Raw genomic sequence first — 19,936 nt, 5'->3', positions numbered from 1 at the left:
TGCCTTAATAGAAAGTGCTATAAATGTGGACTGTGTGACTTTTATCTTATCATACTTTATTACGTTCTATCTGGTTTATTGCCACTAGATAAACGTTGTCCAATAAAATATCCGTGTGGTTTCGATTAGTTCTACTTATATTTTGAATAGCAGTAACATTTCAGTATAACTAACTCCTGCAGCTTTTTCATTTAGTCAACAATTAGAAACCTGATGCTTGTGTATTGATCACCAATGTGACCTTTTATTGGCTTTACATACCCTCTCATTCATACGGTATTTCATAATTATGTGTGAAGAACATTTTGCAATAAAATACCATTTAATACTTGCAAATTATCAGAATAATAAAAGCTATTTTAGTAAGAATTTGCGTTAAGCACAACCAATAAAATTATGTATCAAAGCCTCCAACTGCTGGAAATTCTTTCATCGCTGCAAACGCTTGCTAGCTGGACCCGTCCCCGACTCTTGCAGGGCGGCTTGGATGCTCTTATTGGCCAATCTATCACCCTTATGTAGAGGTCACGTTTTATTGGGCAGAAGAAAACACGGATTCTTTTAGTCATCGCTGATTGGTCGGCGTTAGCGTCATTCAGGCGCTACGCCGTTGCGTTGTCGGAACGTCTGACGAGCCCGACGGTCTCAGGAAGCAGCGGAGCTTATTTCATATTTTGTAGCCATAAAGGACCGAAGGGAACAGTGTGTTTTTGGGGGGTCGGTTGCCACATGTACAGACAGTAAAATATTTTCAAATTATTTCGGCGTGGGGTATTTTTGCCGTCAGAGGTCTTTTGTTATGATTTGGGGTCAATAGCGGTGATGTTTACTGTGCAGCCTCTAAGGTTCCTCTAAGGGGTAGCCTATAACCAGAGCCTCTAGCTTCCAACTGCCTAAAAAATTAGGCAGAAACGATATAAGACATTTCATTTCTTCATTTGGGTCGTGGCCTGGCGGCACGCCAATAATTGACTCTGGAGCAGGACACGGAGGTAAGTGAAAAAGATTTATTTAAAAAAATGCTGTCCATTTTTTATCCTGTCCGAATTGAATTTATTAATATAGTTGAACCTGCCACACAGACACGCAAAGGGAATGTAGCAAATAGGTAGCTCGCACAGTATAGCGTCAAACAAGCTAACTACAAGAAAGAAGCGGTGAATATTCTCCCTAGTGTGAGGCATGCAGCAGTGGCGGACCTATGGTAGCTGAGGTCCGACAGGGTGGCGTCAGTGTAGGTGAGCCGGGAAACATTAGCTAAGGCAAACATGTGCATGTGTACATACCGGTAACTGGTCAATCGCCACATATAAAGGGTGAAAAGCTTAACAGCTGTGCCTTAAAAAATTGCCATTTTTTTGCCATATATTTTGTTCACTTCTAATATGAACTGACTGCTCTCTCTGGTGGATTGGATTTCAGAATGTATTTGAGATAAATGTCCTTTTGTTAAGTTGTTAATATACTTCAGGAATCATTTATTGAGTTTTTAACACACACTTGGCTGTTTAGCTTAAAATAAACTAACTGTTCAGGGGAACATATGCTTTCACAGTTTCTCTGTGCGTAAGCACACATTTGTGTGTTGATTCATGACTGAGTCCTTTCATTCAGGAGGGAAAGGGTTTCCTGTCCACTCACTCCGAGTGCTTTAAGGGTGGAGTGTGTGAAACTGAAGAATTTTTCACACAAAACTGAGAAATCAGTGGTTAACGGGTACACTGAGCTTCATCTGTCCTGATTCTTCTTTCTATTCAAAGTAAAGTATTTCTCCAGAAACACCTGCAGCAGGCTGGATTTTAAAGTTCAGTGGTGCATCCGGGGTTATAGCTTGCCTGCTTGTATGACACTGGCTTCTTCTCGTGCAGATAGTCTCAAACTGATCCACAGATCTCAGAATTCCATTGAGAAATCATTTCTTACTAACTAAAAATCATTCATGTTGTTCTGTTGGAGGTTTTTAGTACTTGAAAGTGTGGTCAAACAATCTGGCAGCTGCCAGTAACACTTTATTTTAAGTGTAAGAAGCTATGTATATATTATGTATTACTTGATTTGTGTAAAATGAATAGATGTTGCCATTGCTGGTGACCCAAGAACAGCCTGTGAACCGTAAAGGAAATGAGTCTGTGTTAGCTTGTTTGACAGAAATCTTCATTATTTTCTGATAATTATGGCTGCTTGATAGACTGGAAATCCTCATTAGAACTGGCTAAAAATAATGTTCCTATGGTTGGACGCTTTCATTGGGACCAAATGCTTTACTGGAGCCACTGGTGTATTTCAGTTCTAGTGGGCTGTTTTAGGCTGCATTCTTAAGTTTCTAAATAGCAAGCCCGAGTTGGTAATGCCTTCCTTATAAGTGCCTGAGTTGCGCAGCCGTGTTTGTTTAGCTGTGGGGTGGATCTGGTTATCTTCAAGCCAACTGAATCCCCTTTAGGCAGAGCTAAGGCCTGGCTGGCTCAGTTATGATGTAACAGTTTAAATGATGCCTCTTTTTCCACCTTGTTTGGAAAACCAGGAAAAAAAAACTCCATGAGGGGAAATTCTGAGTCTCTTTTCACATATTACGAAAAGCACATCATTCCACTCATTTCCTTTCTATGTGGATAATCCAGGTTATCCAGTTTAGGTTGTGAACATTTCTTCTTCTAAGATGGATAAAAAAATAACAGCGCAATCAAACTAAATGAAAGAACTGAATATACTATTTGACTGTCATCAAGATAATTTAAACCTAACACCATGTCATCCTGGATTAGTTCTGCTCTATTCCAATAGCATGCAGGCTCTAACTAATATTGGTGCTTTTTCTGTCAGCACATTAGTCATGAAACCATGATATTCCCAGCCAAGAACAAATTAAGAATGCACAATCTTTATTTTAAGCATAATAATAATAATAATAATAATAATAATAATAATAATGATGATGATGATGATGATGATGATGATGATGATAATAATGATGATGATAATGATAATAATAATAATTATTATTATTATTATTATCATCATTATTATTATTATTATTATAGATGGATAGCAAACAAGCTCTTTTGTATAACCCATTTATCTTAGTCTGCATGGTAACGTATGTGTAGAAGCCAATTTACTGTAAGTTCATGTCCCTCTCTAATGACTTTAGTCGAACATGCAGTGAAACTCCTGCTCCTCGTACACACTGGTGTTTATGTGTGCAAAAGCAACTGTCTAAAATACATAAAATAATACTATGTTACTTTGTGACAATGAGCACTAAAGAAATAGTCAGCTGTCTTTCAACTGAGCGCGTCATAGGTGAGCTGCACCTTCACTTTCTGAACCGCAGCAAGCAGCGGTCCTCGGTCTGCTCTCTTCTCTCAGCAGTGAACTTGGTCTGCTGGCAAACGAATCAGCTCTCCGCCTGCTTCAGGTTCTGGTTAGAGTGATGCTCCAGCTCAAATCGGTTCTCTCAGGCTGAACAAGGACTGCCGTCACTGATGTCTGTCTGATTGCAGAATGGAAATGGGAATGAGATGGGAATGACCCAAGCTAGCTGGTTAAGAGTGACCATTAGCTGTGCATATTGAAGCTCTGTATATGGCTCTGTATTTCATTGAGCCCTAAATACTTATCCTGTGAAAACTTTATGGGAGACTCAGGATAGATGTCTGCATGGCAGTAGTCATGACCCATGTTGTCTCCTTTAAAAAAATATGCAAACATATAATTTATATAAAATACACAACTCAAGGCCACATAACTTTGGAGGAGGGGTGGGGGCAAACTCTTCTATATTTCAAAATAATGAAATGGAGAGACTGCATAGTAGACAGTGGTATACATACAAGCCCACAGCAAATGAGCAACAGCTTCTGCTGGGTTATTGCAACACCACTTGAACAAACCACCTGCAGATATGAAATACTACACCAGCTCATAATATTACTGGTCATTTGTTTACTTAATACTTATGGTTATAAATCTGTTGATTATTTAAGGCAGTGGTGCATAGTTGTAGTATAGCAATTTTTTTTATTTTTTATTTCACAATATTTGGATGGACATTTTGACTACATGCAGAGGATGTGACCCCCTTCCTGTTTATGCATTTAAACGATAGCTCCGTGATAACCTACACTTTGGGTTAGCTAATACGGTATCCTTTTTCTCCAGAGTGCTCTTATCGTGTCAATAAAGTCGTCTAATGGTGGGGATAGGGAGGTATATGTCTATAATTCATGCACTTTCTTTTAAGTCCAGTCTTATTAAGTAAGGCCCAGCCATTAGCCGGTGCCTAATCAGCAGTCAAAATCATAAATCTAGTCAGTAACTGAAATATTAGCTGCAGTCACAGAGAAATAAACTTGTCCCAGAGTGAGTGACCTCTAATGTAGTAGTTTGTAGTAGTTGCTGAGGTGGTGTGGTATCCACTTCTTTATGAAGAAAAGTGTGCTTGCAGGTAGAGTACACAGAGGTCCAGTCATAGCTGATGGAAACCTTAAAAAAGTTGCACCACATCTTGCCCACGTGAATGCACAAGTGTAAGTGTGCTTGTTCAGAGTTGCTGAGCTCCCAGCGTGTGCTGTGGTGCAGGTACATCAGCACAGACCTCGCTAACGCAGAAGCCATTGTTTGCTACTGATCCAGTTTTCCTCCCAGTTTGCAGCAGTGATTCAGGACTTTTCTCAGAAGTCAGGAAATGTCTTGTTGTTGTGGGATCGCGGGGCCATAACGGGAAAAAGACCAGTGACTAGACAAAACACGGGTCCTATCTTTTGCCTGCAGGGCTGTTTTATCTCCTTGTGAGCTAATCAAGCCCATTCATACCTTTTCTGATAGCGAACTGCTGAAATGTTTTGATGATATACACGACCCCCCTTCTTCTTCTTCCTTCCTTACTTCCTTTGTTACATAATATGTTCACAGTCTGTTGTTTTTGTGTTTGTTTTTTTTATATTCTATGAATTTCGCTGGGGGAAAATCAAACTTCCTTCTTCTTTTTTCCTTTCTTGTGCTCTTTAGCATGATCATTTGTCTCTGATTATGTTTAAACTACTAGTGGCCTCAGCCTCACGTGCATGTATGTTTCTTTTGCTGCCTGAGCTTTTCATTCCACCCACATGAGGGCTTTGTAGAGAAAACTCTTCCCAAGTAGTTGAACGTTTTCAAGCTCTTTCATCTGGACTTAAGGCTACACTGCTTGGGATCTGTTCCAGAGCTGAACCCTTGGCATGAATGTACATTGTCACTTTTACAACACGCAAGGGTTTGAAACAGTAAAGCCAGTGTTGGTAACGCCTGCTTTTTCTATAAAGTGTGCTGTTGCTGCAGTTACACTAATAAACTGCTTTGGCTGATAAAGTGGACAATATGAGCTACGGTAATTACCAGTAATATTACACTGGTATCTATGGCACATGACACATGGCAAGAATGGCTGAAATGACTTAATTCAAGGATGTCAAACTCTTTTTAGTTTGTGGGCCACGTACAGCCTTCTTTGATTTTAAATGGGCTGGACCACACTCTACTTTCTGTCAGTGTAAACTACACATGTAATCCCTGAGACATCATAATTTAAGAAAAAGAAGTAAAATTTAAATAGTGTTTCCCAGTTTCTATAATGAAAAACTTTTTTTTGTCTATTACTTAATTACTCTGGTGTAGTATGAATGGCCATGGGAGAGGTCTTTATCAGCAGGAAAAGCTGTAAAACTAAAAAATACAGTTAAACGTACAAAACTTATGTCCACCTTCACATTTTATATGAATATATGTTATTTATGTGTTATTTAAACCTCTCTGACTCCAATCCAGACCAGTGGATGGGTATGGAGTCAGAGTTTCGGAGGTTTAAATAATATATCCTCTTTGAAGTAGTGGCTAAACAATACTAGATTTGATGTTGAGAAATCCTTCCTGCATTCTTAAATTTTAAAGTTTGAGCAACATGCCATAAAGGTAACTCTGTCACAGGCAGCATATTAGCAGATGATATGAGTTGGGAAAGCTTGGTAGATACTCACTGTCACAGTATTAGATATGAAAAAGCAGCCTGAGGCATCACTAACATGTGCAAACAGCACAGGCTGTATCAAACAGAATCATGTGGTTCTGCAGCTGTTAGCCCGGCAACGACTGTAAACACTTTCGTGAGTTTCACGTAGTTGCTGGTAGGGAGCAACAGCAGTGGCTGCAGTGGCTCAATACATGCTTGCAAAAGTATGGGTCCAGTTTACTATCTGGAGCACATTGAGCACTTGTGAACATGTTTGTGTGTAAAACTTTAAATTCAAGAAATGTATTGGCCATGTATTTGCCACAAGCTTCCATGTCCATTACTTTAAAAAAGCACAGCCTTTTGAAAACGCCTCTTTGATACACCCTGCCATTGGTTACACATTAAAATACAGTATTGAACAATCTGCTTAGTTACCAATCATGGCGACAACACCTGACTCAGAAACATCATCCAGTCAGCTGCGGTGCTGCAGACAGGGATGAGGCTGTAGTAAACCAGTGAGTTGGAGCTGCTGTGCACAGGCAGGGCTGTTTATTTTGGCGCATATGTGATAACACTTATGTGGATAGTAAAAATAAACTAAAAGTACTGGCTGACTGATGGAACGATCTGGCTCTATTTTGACATTAGACCTTTTTTGTTTGCTCTAAAGCAGACACTTGGCACGCCAGGAATAATGTTACTGTCATCCTTCTACATGTATTTATGTAGTGTAGTACTTTTATGGTAAGTCTGCCGTGACAGTCATGGTGGTGTGCAATCCCTTTCCAGTTCATAGAGTATGTGTAATCGTACCTCAGATACAGGTGTGTCCACGCCCTCGTCGTTACCTGAGGGCTGCAGTATTTGTGGTGGAAACACTGTCATGGCCGCGCAGAATACAGCACAGTTTGCAAACAGGACGGGCAGAGTGTAGCTTTTATAATCTGCTTATATTCTGTTTCTATGAGAGTTACTTCACAAGCTGAATGCATGGAGTGAAGACTTGCAAGGTCAAATTTTAGCAGAGGACCGAATCAACAGACGTAAGATAATAAACGGAGCATATTATATTGTTGTGTTTGACTGTGTGGAAGCATAAAATTAGTTTAGAAAGCAGTCAGAGTGACAGTTTCAAAGGAAATTCCTTTGAACTCCTTTGTTTCTGTTATCTGTTATAGTTTATTGATTTATGTTAAAATTGAAAGGAAAATAAAACACAGACAAAGAATTTCTGGGTGTGGCCTGTATCCTGGTGATATTTTAAACCTTCCCTGAGGTTACCTGCTGTCAGTCGAGCTCCTACCTGGCAGTGGGGAGAAAACTTTCGCGGTGCTCTGATTATGGAGTTTGCACATGTCTGTCTATATCTTTGGAAACGTTAGTGTGGAGTGGATAGTACAGATACTTCCTGCACATCAGCGGACCGATGTGCACAATCTGATCTTTGTTCTTTTATTGTTTCTGTTGTCTTGCAGGATAGTATGGCCATGACGGGAGGGACTGCAGCTGCCCTTCCCATGAGCAACCACACCCGAGAGAGGGTGACAGTGGCCAAGCTGACACTGGAAAATTTCTACAGCACTCTGCTCACCCAGCACGAAGAGCGTGAGATGAGGTACTGCATAGAACTTTTTATTCCTTTACTAACTGAGCATCATACCATTTAAATGCTTAGGTTATGCACGCATCAAGTGTCCCTCCGACTAACCACTGGAAAAGCTAACAATGCAGACACGTTTCATCCTAGGTGTGAACACAACACAGGGAATCTGACCGCTTCTGTTCTCACGTTACCTGAGAGTCGATCTTTTGTCCAGGCGTCACAGTTCAGTGGCTCCTGTAAAAGAAGGCTGGGTCCCTGTTTACACCCCTCCATAAACAGGGGGGGATTCATTTTCAAGATTTGACACGTCCGAGGTCATCGAATCTCTTCCTGTTTTTGTTTTGTTTTTTCCCCCCTTTTTTCATTTTTCCTCTCCGCTCTAATTTGTGTATCATGAGGAAGCTTGTGTGTTATTTGCATTTTTTTTTTTTTTTAAAGGAATCTATTGTTTTTATTCATAGGCAGAAAAAACTGGAGAAGGCCATGGAAGAGGAAGGTTTACCAGATGAGGAGGTACAGTACGCTTTGTACTTTAGTTACATAATTCCTACTTTTCTCTTTTCGTTCTTAGACTTATTCACAAATCTGTTTTCTTTACAGAAAGTAATGCGGCGCTCTCAGCATGCCCGAAAGGAGACAGAGTTTTTACGACTGAAGAGGACACGACTCGGTTTGGATGACTTTGAGTCCCTAAAGGTCATTGGACGAGGTGCTTTTGGAGAGGTACATTTAAACAAAAAACTAAAACAAAACTCGAGCCTCCAGGATTGTGGGACTGTAATCAAAAAGGTGTCTCTTTGTGATTTTGACTGATGCTGTGTCCCTCAGGTGCGTTTGGTACAGAAGAAAGACACAGGCCACATTTATGCCATGAAGATTTTGAGGAAAGCAGACATGCTGGAGAAAGAACAGGTAATGCGTTTGCCTGCGTCACAGTTCTCCAGGATAATAAGCCATACTTGTTCTGCTGCATTCAGGATCCTGTATCTGCGCTCTCCCCGTAGGTCGCTCACATCCGGGCAGAGAGGGATATTCTGGTTGAGGCAGATGGTGCCTGGGTGGTCAAGATGTTCTACAGCTTCCAGGACAAGAGAAACCTCTACCTCATTATGGAGTTCCTGCCTGGAGGTTAGTACTGGCAAAATCCACAGACCATCTCAGGTCACCTGATGTTAGGATCTCAGATCTAAAAGGTCTGACCTTTTTGCCAGGTGACATGATGACACTGCTGATGAAGAAGGACACTCTCTCTGAAGAGGCCACTCAGTTCTACATCGCAGAGACAGTACTGGCCATTGACTCCATCCACCAGCTGGGATTCATCCACAGAGACATCAAACCGGACAACCTGCTGCTGGACTCCAGAGTGAGAACAGAAACACAAAAGCACATGCAGATTCACAGAGACGTTTCCATATTTCCGATATCATAATCTGTAAGATGCAGACTCCTTAATTAAATGTTCATTTGCTCACAGGGACATGTGAAACTGTCAGATTTTGGCCTGTGTACTGGGCTGAAGAAAGCTCATCGCACAGAATTTTACAGGAACCTGACACACAACCCGCCCAGTGATTTCTGTGAGTCACGAACATGACATCCTCAACAAAATAACATAACAATAATTCTGGCAAAACTATTAGAAACAAAACTTTTCATGTAATTTTTTTTAATGGTTGTTTTTCTTTATTTTTCAGCCTTTCAAAATATGAACTCCAAGAGGAAAGCAGAGACCTGGAAGAAGAACCGGAGACAGCTGGTATAATTTTGGCATTTTACTAGACAAATTATAGGAGAGAGGAATGGCACTCCTGAATTGAAGTCAGAAAATTGACTGATTGTGTCAGTGACAGAAGTAACTTTTCAAAAATTGTATTATTATTAAAAATTCTATAAAAGCAGAAGTTTTGGCAGCTTGTTTGCCTGTAGAATGGTGAAAACCAGGCACAGCATATCAGCACAAACACCACACGCTAACTGTCATGAATGTTAAAGGAGGTGTGATGTGCAGCCACAGTACCTGCACACCTTGCAGTCAATGAGTGGGACTTGAACTCCTCTGTATACCAGAATGGAGTCCAAGTTTGAGCTAACTGGGTCATATAACAGGATGATGATCCCAAAGGAAAAGAATCAAGGTGTTGCAGTGGCTCAGTCAAAGTCCAGACCTCAGCCTGATTGAAATGCTGTGATGGGATCTAAATAGAGCTGCACATAAATGAACTGAAGCAATGTTATAAAGAGTCAGACAAAATTCCCCTACAACAATGTGAGAGACTGATGAAGTCATACTGAAAATGAGTACTTCAACTTATTGGAGCTAAAGTTGGCTGTTGAATCACAGGGATGTGAAAACATTTTTTTTCACATGACTGTAAATGAGAAGCTTTCAAAGAAAAGAGTAGGTGTACTACAGACAGCAGAATAATAAAGAAAGCATCTCCCTGTTACAGTAAACTTGATGTTATTGTTTCTACGTTTCAAGGTAAAAACCTTCACCTCTCATCTGGTGTGACTTTCAGGCTTATTCCACTGTGGGAACGCCAGACTACATCGCTCCTGAAGTGTTCATGCAGACGGGGTACAACAAACTGTGCGACTGGTGGTCTCTGGGTGTGATCATGTATGAGATGCTCATCGGTAAGCATGACACACACAGAGGGCACCAATATAGGACGATTTGAAGAATTGCATTTACACAAATACAACTGATAGCTTACAATGTTATTATCAAACATCTGCTGTCAATGGCAAAAATGCAGTATATGGAACTTTGTGAGCAGGATTTCCTGAACTTACAGAAAGTACTGGAACCTGAGCAGGGACTTTTTGTGGAAGAAAAAATAATTTCCCTGGAACTTTATTTAGATCCAGGTCCCTGTGATGGAAATGTAGTGATTCTCATAAGTTTCTGGTTCCTTGAAAAAGTTCCTGCTGTGAAAAATAGCCACTGTTGGGTTAATATTTCAAAGACTCTTTCATGCTTTGCAGCTTTTAAATGGATGTAAATGAAAGAAAAACTGAAGTACCCACAGGTTCTTGACAGAAAATCATTAACTCGGCTGGATTATCCTGTCAGAAGAGTCAGTAATATCAACTGCTCTGCCACAGATGTTATAACATACTTGTTGGTTCTCTATCAGGTTATCCGCCCTTCTGCTCAGAGACACCACAGGAGACGTACAGGAAGGTTATGAACTGGAAGGAAACACTTGTCTTCCCACCTGAAGTTCCCATCTCAGAGAGAGCCAAAGACTTGATATTAAGGTATAAACTGTATGTTTGGCTAGACTGAGCCTTTATTCTCAGAGGAGAAACTGCAGCTTGAGCTGCTTTTCTTTCCCTTCATTTCACTGTAGTCGATCTGGCTAACTGTGATGATAATTAGAAGCTAACAAATTTCTGTCATTGAAGCTTCAACACTTTTTTGGGGTCATTTTCCTGCCTGTGTGTTTTAGATATTCAGAAAAAAATTTAAATCTTACACAAACTTGCAGCACAAAGAACAACTTTGGTTCTCGTGATGATGACTCTGATGGAAGCTACAAGCCAACATGTGTGGGTTAAGCAGTTACATTGTTCCTTATTCTACAAGTACTACTGGGGATGTAACCTCTTCAGATCTCTTCCTCGTGAAGCTTGGAAGCAGGTGAAGTTATGCCAAGAAAACCTCTGCTGTGTTTTAGGTTTTGCACAGATGCAGAGAACCGGATCGGAGCTGTGAGCGTGGACGAGATCAAGAGCCACCAGTTTTTTGAGTCGGTGGATTGGGAGCACATCAGGTACAAAAGAGCATATCTGCTGCTTATGAATGCAGTCCCCTCGGGAAAGTGAAAAACGCAACGCATCTTATTTCTATTGATGATTCTCTACAGGGAGCGGCCAGCCGCCATCTCCATAGAAATCAAAAGTATTGACGACACCTCTAACTTTGATGACTTCCCTGAATCGGACATCCTTCAGCCAGGTTTGTTTTCCGAAAGCTTTTCTGTCGCCGCTAGAGGAAAATCCTGATTAGGAACACTAACTAGCCTTTCATCAGATTCAGACATCGCATGACAAACCACAGATGAGTCATTGCAGTTCTCAACAAAAGCAGAAGTTGTAGTCCAATTTAACATTTCATCATTTCTGTAAGCTCTAAGAAACAACTGTGTTATATCTATCTTCCACCTTTCTGTATTTCCTGTCATAAAGCACCCAAGCTACAAAAATGTTGCGATACTGTCTGAAGCAAAAATAAAGACACAATGCAGTAATTTTTTACATTTACTTTATTGATCCTATAACACGGAGTGAATGTGATGGATTGTCCATGATTAGAGCAGTTTGTTCAGTCCCCTCACTGACTTAAATGCCTCCAGATTTTGGCCAATGATGGTGCTGGCTTGGCTAAGTTTGTCAATCCTGCTCGTTAGGAAAACGACACAGTCCTGGTTGGGATGTTGGAATCAGAAGTTTAAATAGTTGATGCCATTGATGTCATCCCCATGTGGATCTCAGTGCACGTGTCAGTCTGTAGTGTCAAAGCAGCCATGCACGGCCTCACCTCGGTAGCTTGTTGACTCCACCGCCCCACAGACTTGGTGACAACAAGGAGTCTTTGAACTGCAGGGACACACTGAGGTGTTAACAGGACCAGCTTGTGGGCTGATCTACATAGTGAGGACCAGGCAGTCTTTTTTTTTTTTTTTTTTTTTTTTTTTTTTTTTTATGAGTTTGTGTTGATACACAGACAGTCCAGTTTTATTGTCGTGTGTTTTACAATCGACATACTACTGAGAAGTTGGAAGAGTGGGCACGGTTAGTCATGGTTAGTTGCCACTGATGGTGATGAAAATCTCAGAGTGTAGTAGGAGCTGGTTTGGAAATACAGAACCATTCCTCTCAGTGCATTCATGTGTTTGGAAAAGGACATGGATCAAAGGACTAGGTGTTCATTCTAAACAATTTCAAATTTCAATGGGCTGACCACAACAGCTTTGCACTTTAAATGTGTGTTGGCTCAGGGAGAAGTTCCAGGATCTTGCTCACCTATAGCTTCTTCTTTGAGAGATAGAGCTTTAACCTGTATTTGTGGATGGCATAGTGAACTGTGTTCAGAGAAGATGATTTCTGGAAGTGTTCCTGAGCCCGTGCAGTGATTTCCATGACACAGTAATTTCTGATTTTAATGCAGAGCTCCCTGCGGGCCATGTGCATCCACTGTTGATTGTTAGCCCCGTGCACACAGACATTTCTCCAGATTCTCTGAATCTTGTGGTAATATCATGTACTGTAAGTTAGATATTCAAAGTCTTCACCGTTTTACTGACCTGTAGCCAATTTACTCTGATTACTTGCAAAGTGTTCCTCCAACTGTTTCCTTTCAGTGCCATTTATGTTTGTTGCCCCATCCCAAATATTTTGAGTAATGTTGCTGCCATCAAATTTAAAATGCATTAATATTTTTCATGAAACACTAAAACATCTCAGTTTAAACATTTTACGTTTCATATGTTCTAATGTGAGTAAAATGTGGGTTTTTTGATATTTGCAAATAATTGCATTCTGTTTTTATTTATATTTTATACAGTTTTTATGAGCCAAAAGCTTAGGCTTGAAGGTATGTCATTCAGAGTGAATATCTCTAAAATGGTCAGCAGCTTCACCCACCTGCTGGTCAGACCTTATGTTTGCAAAGGGCAACCAGTCAGAACACAGCTGGATTAAAAGGAAGAAGAGCTAAAATGGCTTGTTTCAGATACAGACTGAGGGGCTCAGTCTAAATAAGTCATATTTTATATTGTAATGTGTTAAAATATATGAGGGGGGATATCATTGCATAGTCTGTGGTGCCCCCAAGTGGTAAATTGCTTTTGTTGTTTGTCTTTGTGAAACAGCTAACGCAACGGAGCCAGACTTCAAATCAAAGGACTGGGTGTTCCTCAACTACACCTACAAACGCTTTGAGGGCCTGACTCAGCGAGGGACCATCCCCACATACATGAAGGCAGGGAAGGCTTGACGCACTCAAACGGGTGGACGGTGTGGTGGAGAAAAATAGACGTTTACGGACACAGGGTCGGGCCCCGGAGCCCCGCTGGTGCTGAAGGCTGCGCTGTCAGCCTCTCAGTCTAAATTTAACCTTCATCATAAGTTATTTAGGTCTGCTCAGCCGCGGCAAGAAAGCCAAGAACTCGGAAATTAAAGAGCATTACCGCATTACCTCGGTTGTTGATATTGTATACACGTGCCGTCTTTAGCCATAGCACTCAGGCCAGCTCACTAACTAGGACACTAAATCAGCATATCTGCATGTTCAGCGGCATACTGCTTCTGGAGAAGTTGTTTTTTTTTTAATTTTATATATATATATACATACATACATACATACACGAGAACAAGGCTTGAATTCAAATGACTGCTCAAACTTTTTAACATAAGTTTTTACACTGGTGGCTAGTCAGATGCAAACTGCATTTCTGATATTGAAAATGAGCTCTATACACTGTAGTCAAACTCTGGATGATTGGTAAAATCAGGAACCCCTCACTTATTGTATCCAATACTCTGTTATCAAGTTCCAGCATGATTTCCAGTGTTTTTTTTGCTGACTTTCCAAAGTGTAATTAAGAGTTAACCCCAACTGAAGAATATAGGAGCCAACTGTCTAGTGGTCAAACAAAAAAAAAGTTTTTTTAGAACTAAAATATTAGCTCACAAAGTTGTAATGGATCCCAATTAAAGGTCAGTTGGTATCAAAACTGTAAAACGGCTTAGGTTAACAGCACAAGCTATGTGTTTGGATAGTTGTAGTTTGGATAATGCTAGCTAAACGGTGCTGCTGGCTCAAGGTATAGTTGGTCCAACAATGATTGGACAGGTGTAACATCGTCTAGTGTCATCATCGGGTCAAAGTTTATGCGACAGAGGCCTCTAAAGTTAGCGATAGCTGCAGCATTCTCACAGTCTCAGCTTTGCTGTCTTATGCTAATTAGCAAATGTTAGCATGCTAATACACTAAACCACTGTGGTGAACACGTTAAACATTTTAGCATTGCCACTCTGATGTTAGCATGTAACACCACTGTAGAGCATTCTTTACACTTAAAGTGTAACAAAAAAATTCTCTCTATATATAAAAAGTGACTTTGCATTCACAATCTAGCTATTAGCATTTAGCTGTTAGCCTGGTTCAAAATCAGTAGCATCAAAAGGATAGAAAATCTAAAAGAAATGAGCAAAAAACTCAAATCATGCTGGAACCATCCTCTAACCCTTGTGCTAGTGAAACCGTGTGAGTTTGTGGCAGCTCAGCGAGGGGAACCCAGCCTGCAGTGTTGTCTCAGCACAGTTGCTTTTCTCGCATAAGAACAGCTTGTTGCCAGGAAACAATGAAATGCAGTTTACCCTGTGCTGGACATCAGTTTCTGCAGCGTGTTGCCCTATTTGCATTGCCAAACAAACTGCTGAGCGTGCCCCTTCTGATCTGAGGTTTGGTCAGATCAGTGCTAAAGTACTTGTTATTTCCTCTGATTTATTTGAAATTCTGATCAGTGCACGGGCCAATCGCTTCTTTTTTTCTTAGGTCGACAAAACATGCAAAGTGCCTTTTCATAGAGCTGATAAATATTTAACCAGATATATAGGTGAGACCAATAAGACGGCATTCATTATAACCAACTGTTTTGACTCAAAGTGGAAAGGAGTAAGCGAAAGCACTGATGTTTCGATTTGATGTGTCTGCAGAGTGATAAGGCATATCTGTGGTGATAAAGCAGTAAGAAACAACAGGACTACAGAAAAGCAGGTGGCTTATAGGTTAGGTAATAAACGGGAGACTCATAAAATATGTGTCAAGGAAAACACAATGAACAGTTTGTCTTTGTTTGACAAGTAAGGATGAAAGTTGTAGATTAACACAGTGGATCTTTGTGTATTCAAGTTCCTGCATTTTTTTTTTTTAAATGTCTAGAAAAGGATACCTTTTACCATGAACAGCAGATCTGAGGCTGTTTTCTCACTTTCTCAACAAGACATTTAAGCTTCATGTGTGCTCAGAGTTGGGACAAGGCACAGTGCTAAAAAATGCTTACCAAAGAACTCTGACCCTCACAAATTCACATGTAGCTGTCGCTTGCTGCACTTAACTTAAAACTACCTGCAAAGAAGGGAAAAAAAGGGTTCCAGGAGAGCTAAACTTGGTTATGGAATAAATTGCCATTTCTATTTGTACACATGTGAGAAAATGAATGTGCGGGAGATTGATGTTTCTCAATTAGGATATCTATAGGTTCACCCGCAGGGAAGGGAAATCTACTGAGGACTTTACCGCAGTTCAGCCGTAGCCATCACAGGAATGAATCCTTTATGAAACTGAAAGTGTTCCTTATTTCTGAGGGATGACGGAGACAGTGCATCTACAACTGATTGATTTCATTTATATTTTTCCCCTTCCCCTTCAAGCTAGTCCTGCTGAAAATGTGATGACACATATGATGACTAATGAAGGATTTTGAGGGCAGATGCGTGAATATTTTTTCTGTTATTTATTATTTCCTTGTTTTTCATTAAAATGCTGATGAATTGGATTCATTGGGAATGTTCAGTATACTGAAAAAAGGATTTTTTTTAAATTTTTTTTTTAAATGTTGTTTGACCTCAAATGTAAAGGGGTATTAAACTTGATGCCAGGATATACTGTAAACCTGACATATTCTATAATGCAACATATGATGTGGTGTTTTTCTATCTCCCAAAGCTTGTGTCTTCCAAACTCTGTACCGCCTGTTTTTAAAGTTCATAGTCTGGTGACATCACTGTGACATCATCAGAGTAAAGTTTTCAGACTTCTCCCTCTAGAAAAACACCAGACTACACTATACTCCTGTCCATAAAGGGAGGCTAATACTCCCTATGAAAATTGGTGATGCCCTTGAAACACAAGCCAAAACAATCTGCATCATATCACACAGTCAACCCTATGGACTGTTTTTAATTGACACGGATGGGGCTAAGACCTGGGTACAACAGGTCAGGAGCAGGACCCATACATTAGAAGCGGATTGTGTTTGCTGATGGCTACCGCTGCACATTCAAGGTTCTGTCTAATCACTGGAATGCTCTGACACAACCTGGGTATCAGCGCCCGAGTGCTGTATTCAGAGCTTCCTGTTTCACAGCCAAACAGTAGAGGTTGTTCATGGTAAGCTAGTCTGTGAGTGTGTGTGCAACTGCACGAGTGATTAAAAATGCAGTTTTTGTTAAGTAGATACTTTCTGGTGTTCAGTGTCCTAACTCTGTTTTGTGATAGATTTTTTTTTTCTTCATGAAAACTGAGGGTAAATCTTCTATTGGTATCCATACAATTCTTATATATACATACTGACTTGAAATCCATTACTGTGTCACTTTATCTAAAGGGAATAGAATTATTGTGGCTTTTTCACGAGGTCGAGTTCATGAAATGTTTCACTTTTATCGTTCATTAAGCCAGACAATTTACTTCTGATGGACCAAACCAGCCTAGACGACTCAGCCTTGGTGTCAGACACGTCATTGTTGCCCAATGTTTCAAGAAATATATTTAACATTGACTAAGAAAGCTTCCGAGTGATTTGGCAAATAATTTGAAATTTTCCCTTTGATGAGGCAAATTAAGGTTCTCAAACCACCCTCCACAGGCCAATACTGTGTCGTGCGATATTTTGTGTAATGATGTGTACATATTGTTGTAGACACTTGAAGGCAACTGTGTGGAGTTGAAGAGGAAATGCTCATTAATATATTCATTCACATCATTGAGTTTTTATGTTGATAAAATGCTTAAAATAATAAAATTAAACACTTCATGTCTTAAGATTTCTTCAATGTTTGGGGGGGGGGTTCATACTGGATGATAAATGAATGCTTGAACTCTAATCAGACTAAAGTGTGATCACACATTGATAAAAATGGATTGTTAGTGTTTATTTAAACACCTAAGGCTAAACCAGCAGGGCTTCCTGTGTGCCGCCTGTGGAGAAGGCTGCAAAATGACTCTTGAAGAACATAAGGTGTGCTACTGTCCGTGACTGCGAGGACTATAACTTTTGCAGCGCTGACCTGGGTCATCGTTTTAAGTTACAACACTGAGCGGGTCACTGCACAATGGATAATCAGAACTTTCAAAACTTGAACTTCAAAAAGACATTTCCATCAAACTCTTATAATATAGAGAGCAGGCGTAGGCAACTTGAGGCCTTGAGGCCTCAAGTGCTGGTGTCCTGCTGGTGTCCTGCAGGTTTTATATGTCACCCTGGGTCAACTTCAAGACATAGTGAGGAGGTATTTTAACCATTTAAATAAGTTGTGTTGGATCCAGGACACATCTAAAATCTGCAGGACACCAGCCCTTGAGGCCTGGAGTTGCCTACCCCTGATATAGAGGCACAAGCAGTGTCAATCCATTGTCTTCCTGCTATGATTATTGCCGCTACTAGAGGGAGCTCTTGTTGCAGCTTTACTGCTGATCAAAATCTTATGAATGGATGTTGTGGTTTAGCTAGCTAGCTACTGAAGCTACATGTTGTATACACTGTATAGATAGCTGTTTACACTCAATGGGCACTCTGTTCCACCATATTCAAAAGGTGCTCTATTGGATTTAGATCTGGTGACTCTGGACACCTTAAGGGTATAGTAAGCTCCCTTTTATCACCAATAAACCACTTTGAGATGTTCTGAGCTGCTGATGTGTTGCATTGTGCTCAGTTGGTTCTGAGGTACCCAAAGTTTGTCGGTGGAGGAGTGACACCCAGTGTGGTCTTCTGCTGAAGCCCATCTGCTTTACAGTTTGATGTGCAATAGATTCAAATATGCTCGCCTACACACCTCAGTTGTAGCGAGTGGTTGAGTTATTATTGCCTTCCTATCAGCTTGAAGCAGTCTAGCCATTCTCATCTGACCTCTGATATCAAGAAGACACTTTACAATGAGAAATGCTGCTCACTAGACATTTTCTCTCTTTCAGCCCATTCTCTGTAAACCTTACAGATGGCTATGTGGGAAAATTCCCAGCAGAACAGCAGTTTCTGAAATACTCAGACGTCTGGCACCAACAACCACGCCACGTTCATAATCCCCTTTTTCCTCGTTCTGATACTCGCTTTAAACTTCAGCAGGTCGTTGTGACCATGTCTACATGCCTAAATGCACAGAGTTGCTGCCATGTGTTTGGATATTTAGATATTTGCCACCTTAAAGTTAACTTTAGGGATGTATTGAACAGCTTTTTGATTGCACATTTAAAAGCAATCTTTCTAAATCTGGTCTATTTAGATTATTTTGCAGGTATATTATTCACGAACAGCTTAAAACATAATGATTATTGCTTACTTAACTGTATGGGGACTAAAAATAACATTTGTATTTGCTTCACTGTACATTTTATGTTTTACAACCAGTGATGCAGATCTCTCCTGCCATCCCACCACAGTGCTTTCCCTATTGACTCCTGAACACGAGCCAGGCCTAGAATAAGATAAGCCAAGAATTCACCTTTTTTTCCTCCTCCCTGCAAAAACACAGTTGTGTTAACCGGGTTTTTCTATAATCCCTTACCCCGATTAAGAAACCGGGTTCCTGGTGTCCATGAAGAAATCAGGTTACTGCAGAGAGCTCACAACAACTAGGTTATGTAAGTTCTCGTAAGTGCACCTGATGCAGGGATGATATTGCCATGTCACAACCCAGTTATTATCGTGCATCCATAGTTGTCTACCCGTTAAGTAGCTGCTTTATATTTTTTCTTTTTTTAAATAAATAGAATTTGAAGTTTAAAGTTTAAGACATTTGTATTTTAAATTATTTATGCTGATTATTAAGCATGTTAAGCAAAGTAGGATGGCAAAACCTTGGAAACACATCCTGAATTAGAGGTTAAAGAGCCCTTACCGAAGCAGTGTATCTGCATGTGGGCTGATAAGGTTGTTTTACTGCTGCGTGAGGGTAAAATTCACACCACATTACTGGTGGAACATGGCACCATGGTGAGAAAGATGTTTTTTTGTCTTTATGATTATAACACAGAGGGGGTCACAAGCAGGATAGCAAGCCAAGAGCCAACAGAGCCAACAAAATAGCCTGTTATTAATAAATTAAACCTGGAGTACAAGTCACTGCGCCCCGAAAACATACACATCCAGGGCCGAAAACAGACCGCCAGGACTCATATAGGTTTCCATGTGTGACAGGAGTGAATACGATACAAATAAACAACTGAAAAGCACACCTGCCTGCTTGCAGCGATATCCAACAGAACCTCTCATTACAAACTGGGCCATAAAAAGTCATTTTCGAAGCTGTGCATTTTTGATAGCTTT

At 40.4% G+C, this 19,936-nt stretch overlaps 1 protein-coding gene across 1 annotated transcript; it reads left to right on the top strand.

Moving 5' to 3' along the window:
* The first annotated feature begins 647 nt into the window (after positions 1-647).
* LOC146614535 (serine/threonine-protein kinase 38-like) lies at positions 648-14,242 on the top strand. Its single transcript, XM_085375442.1, has 14 exons — positions 648-992; positions 7,465-7,604; positions 8,054-8,105; positions 8,193-8,315; positions 8,421-8,504; positions 8,597-8,720; positions 8,804-8,958; positions 9,070-9,172; positions 9,290-9,351; positions 10,115-10,232; positions 10,736-10,859; positions 11,279-11,374; positions 11,468-11,559; positions 13,475-14,242. Exons 2-14 carry the CDS (start codon positions 7,471-7,473, stop codon positions 13,597-13,599), a joined length of 1,392 nt encoding a protein of 463 aa, XP_085231568.1. The 5' UTR covers positions 648-992; positions 7,465-7,470; the 3' UTR covers positions 13,600-14,242.
* Positions 14,243-19,936: the final 5,694 nt, after the last annotated feature.

The sequence above is a fragment of the Diplotaxodon limnothrissa genome, linkage group LG17 (assembly GCF_057381915.1).
Source record: "Diplotaxodon limnothrissa isolate DT_005_m linkage group LG17, D_limnothrissa_male_GT1.1, whole genome shotgun sequence".
Classification (NCBI taxonomy): domain Eukaryota; kingdom Metazoa; phylum Chordata; class Actinopteri; order Cichliformes; family Cichlidae; genus Diplotaxodon; species Diplotaxodon limnothrissa.
Note: the sequence above shows the minus strand (reverse complement) of the source record. Positions and strands in the feature narration are given on the sequence as shown.

What these genes read in the sequence shown, in the direction of transcription:
- LOC146614535 (XM_085375442.1), top strand. Translation starts at nt 7,471, where the DNA reads ATGGCCATGACGGGAGGGACTGCAGCTGCCCTTCCCATGAGCAACCAC. An exon ending in CATGTATGAGATGCTCATCG is followed by an intron (nt 10,233 to 10,735) that starts GTAAGCATGACA and finishes GTTCTCTATCAG; the next exon opens with GTTATCCGCCCTTCTGCTCA. An exon ending in GTGGATTGGGAGCACATCAG is followed by an intron (nt 11,375 to 11,467) that starts GTACAAAAGAGC and finishes GATTCTCTACAG; the next exon opens with GGAGCGGCCAGCCGCCATCT.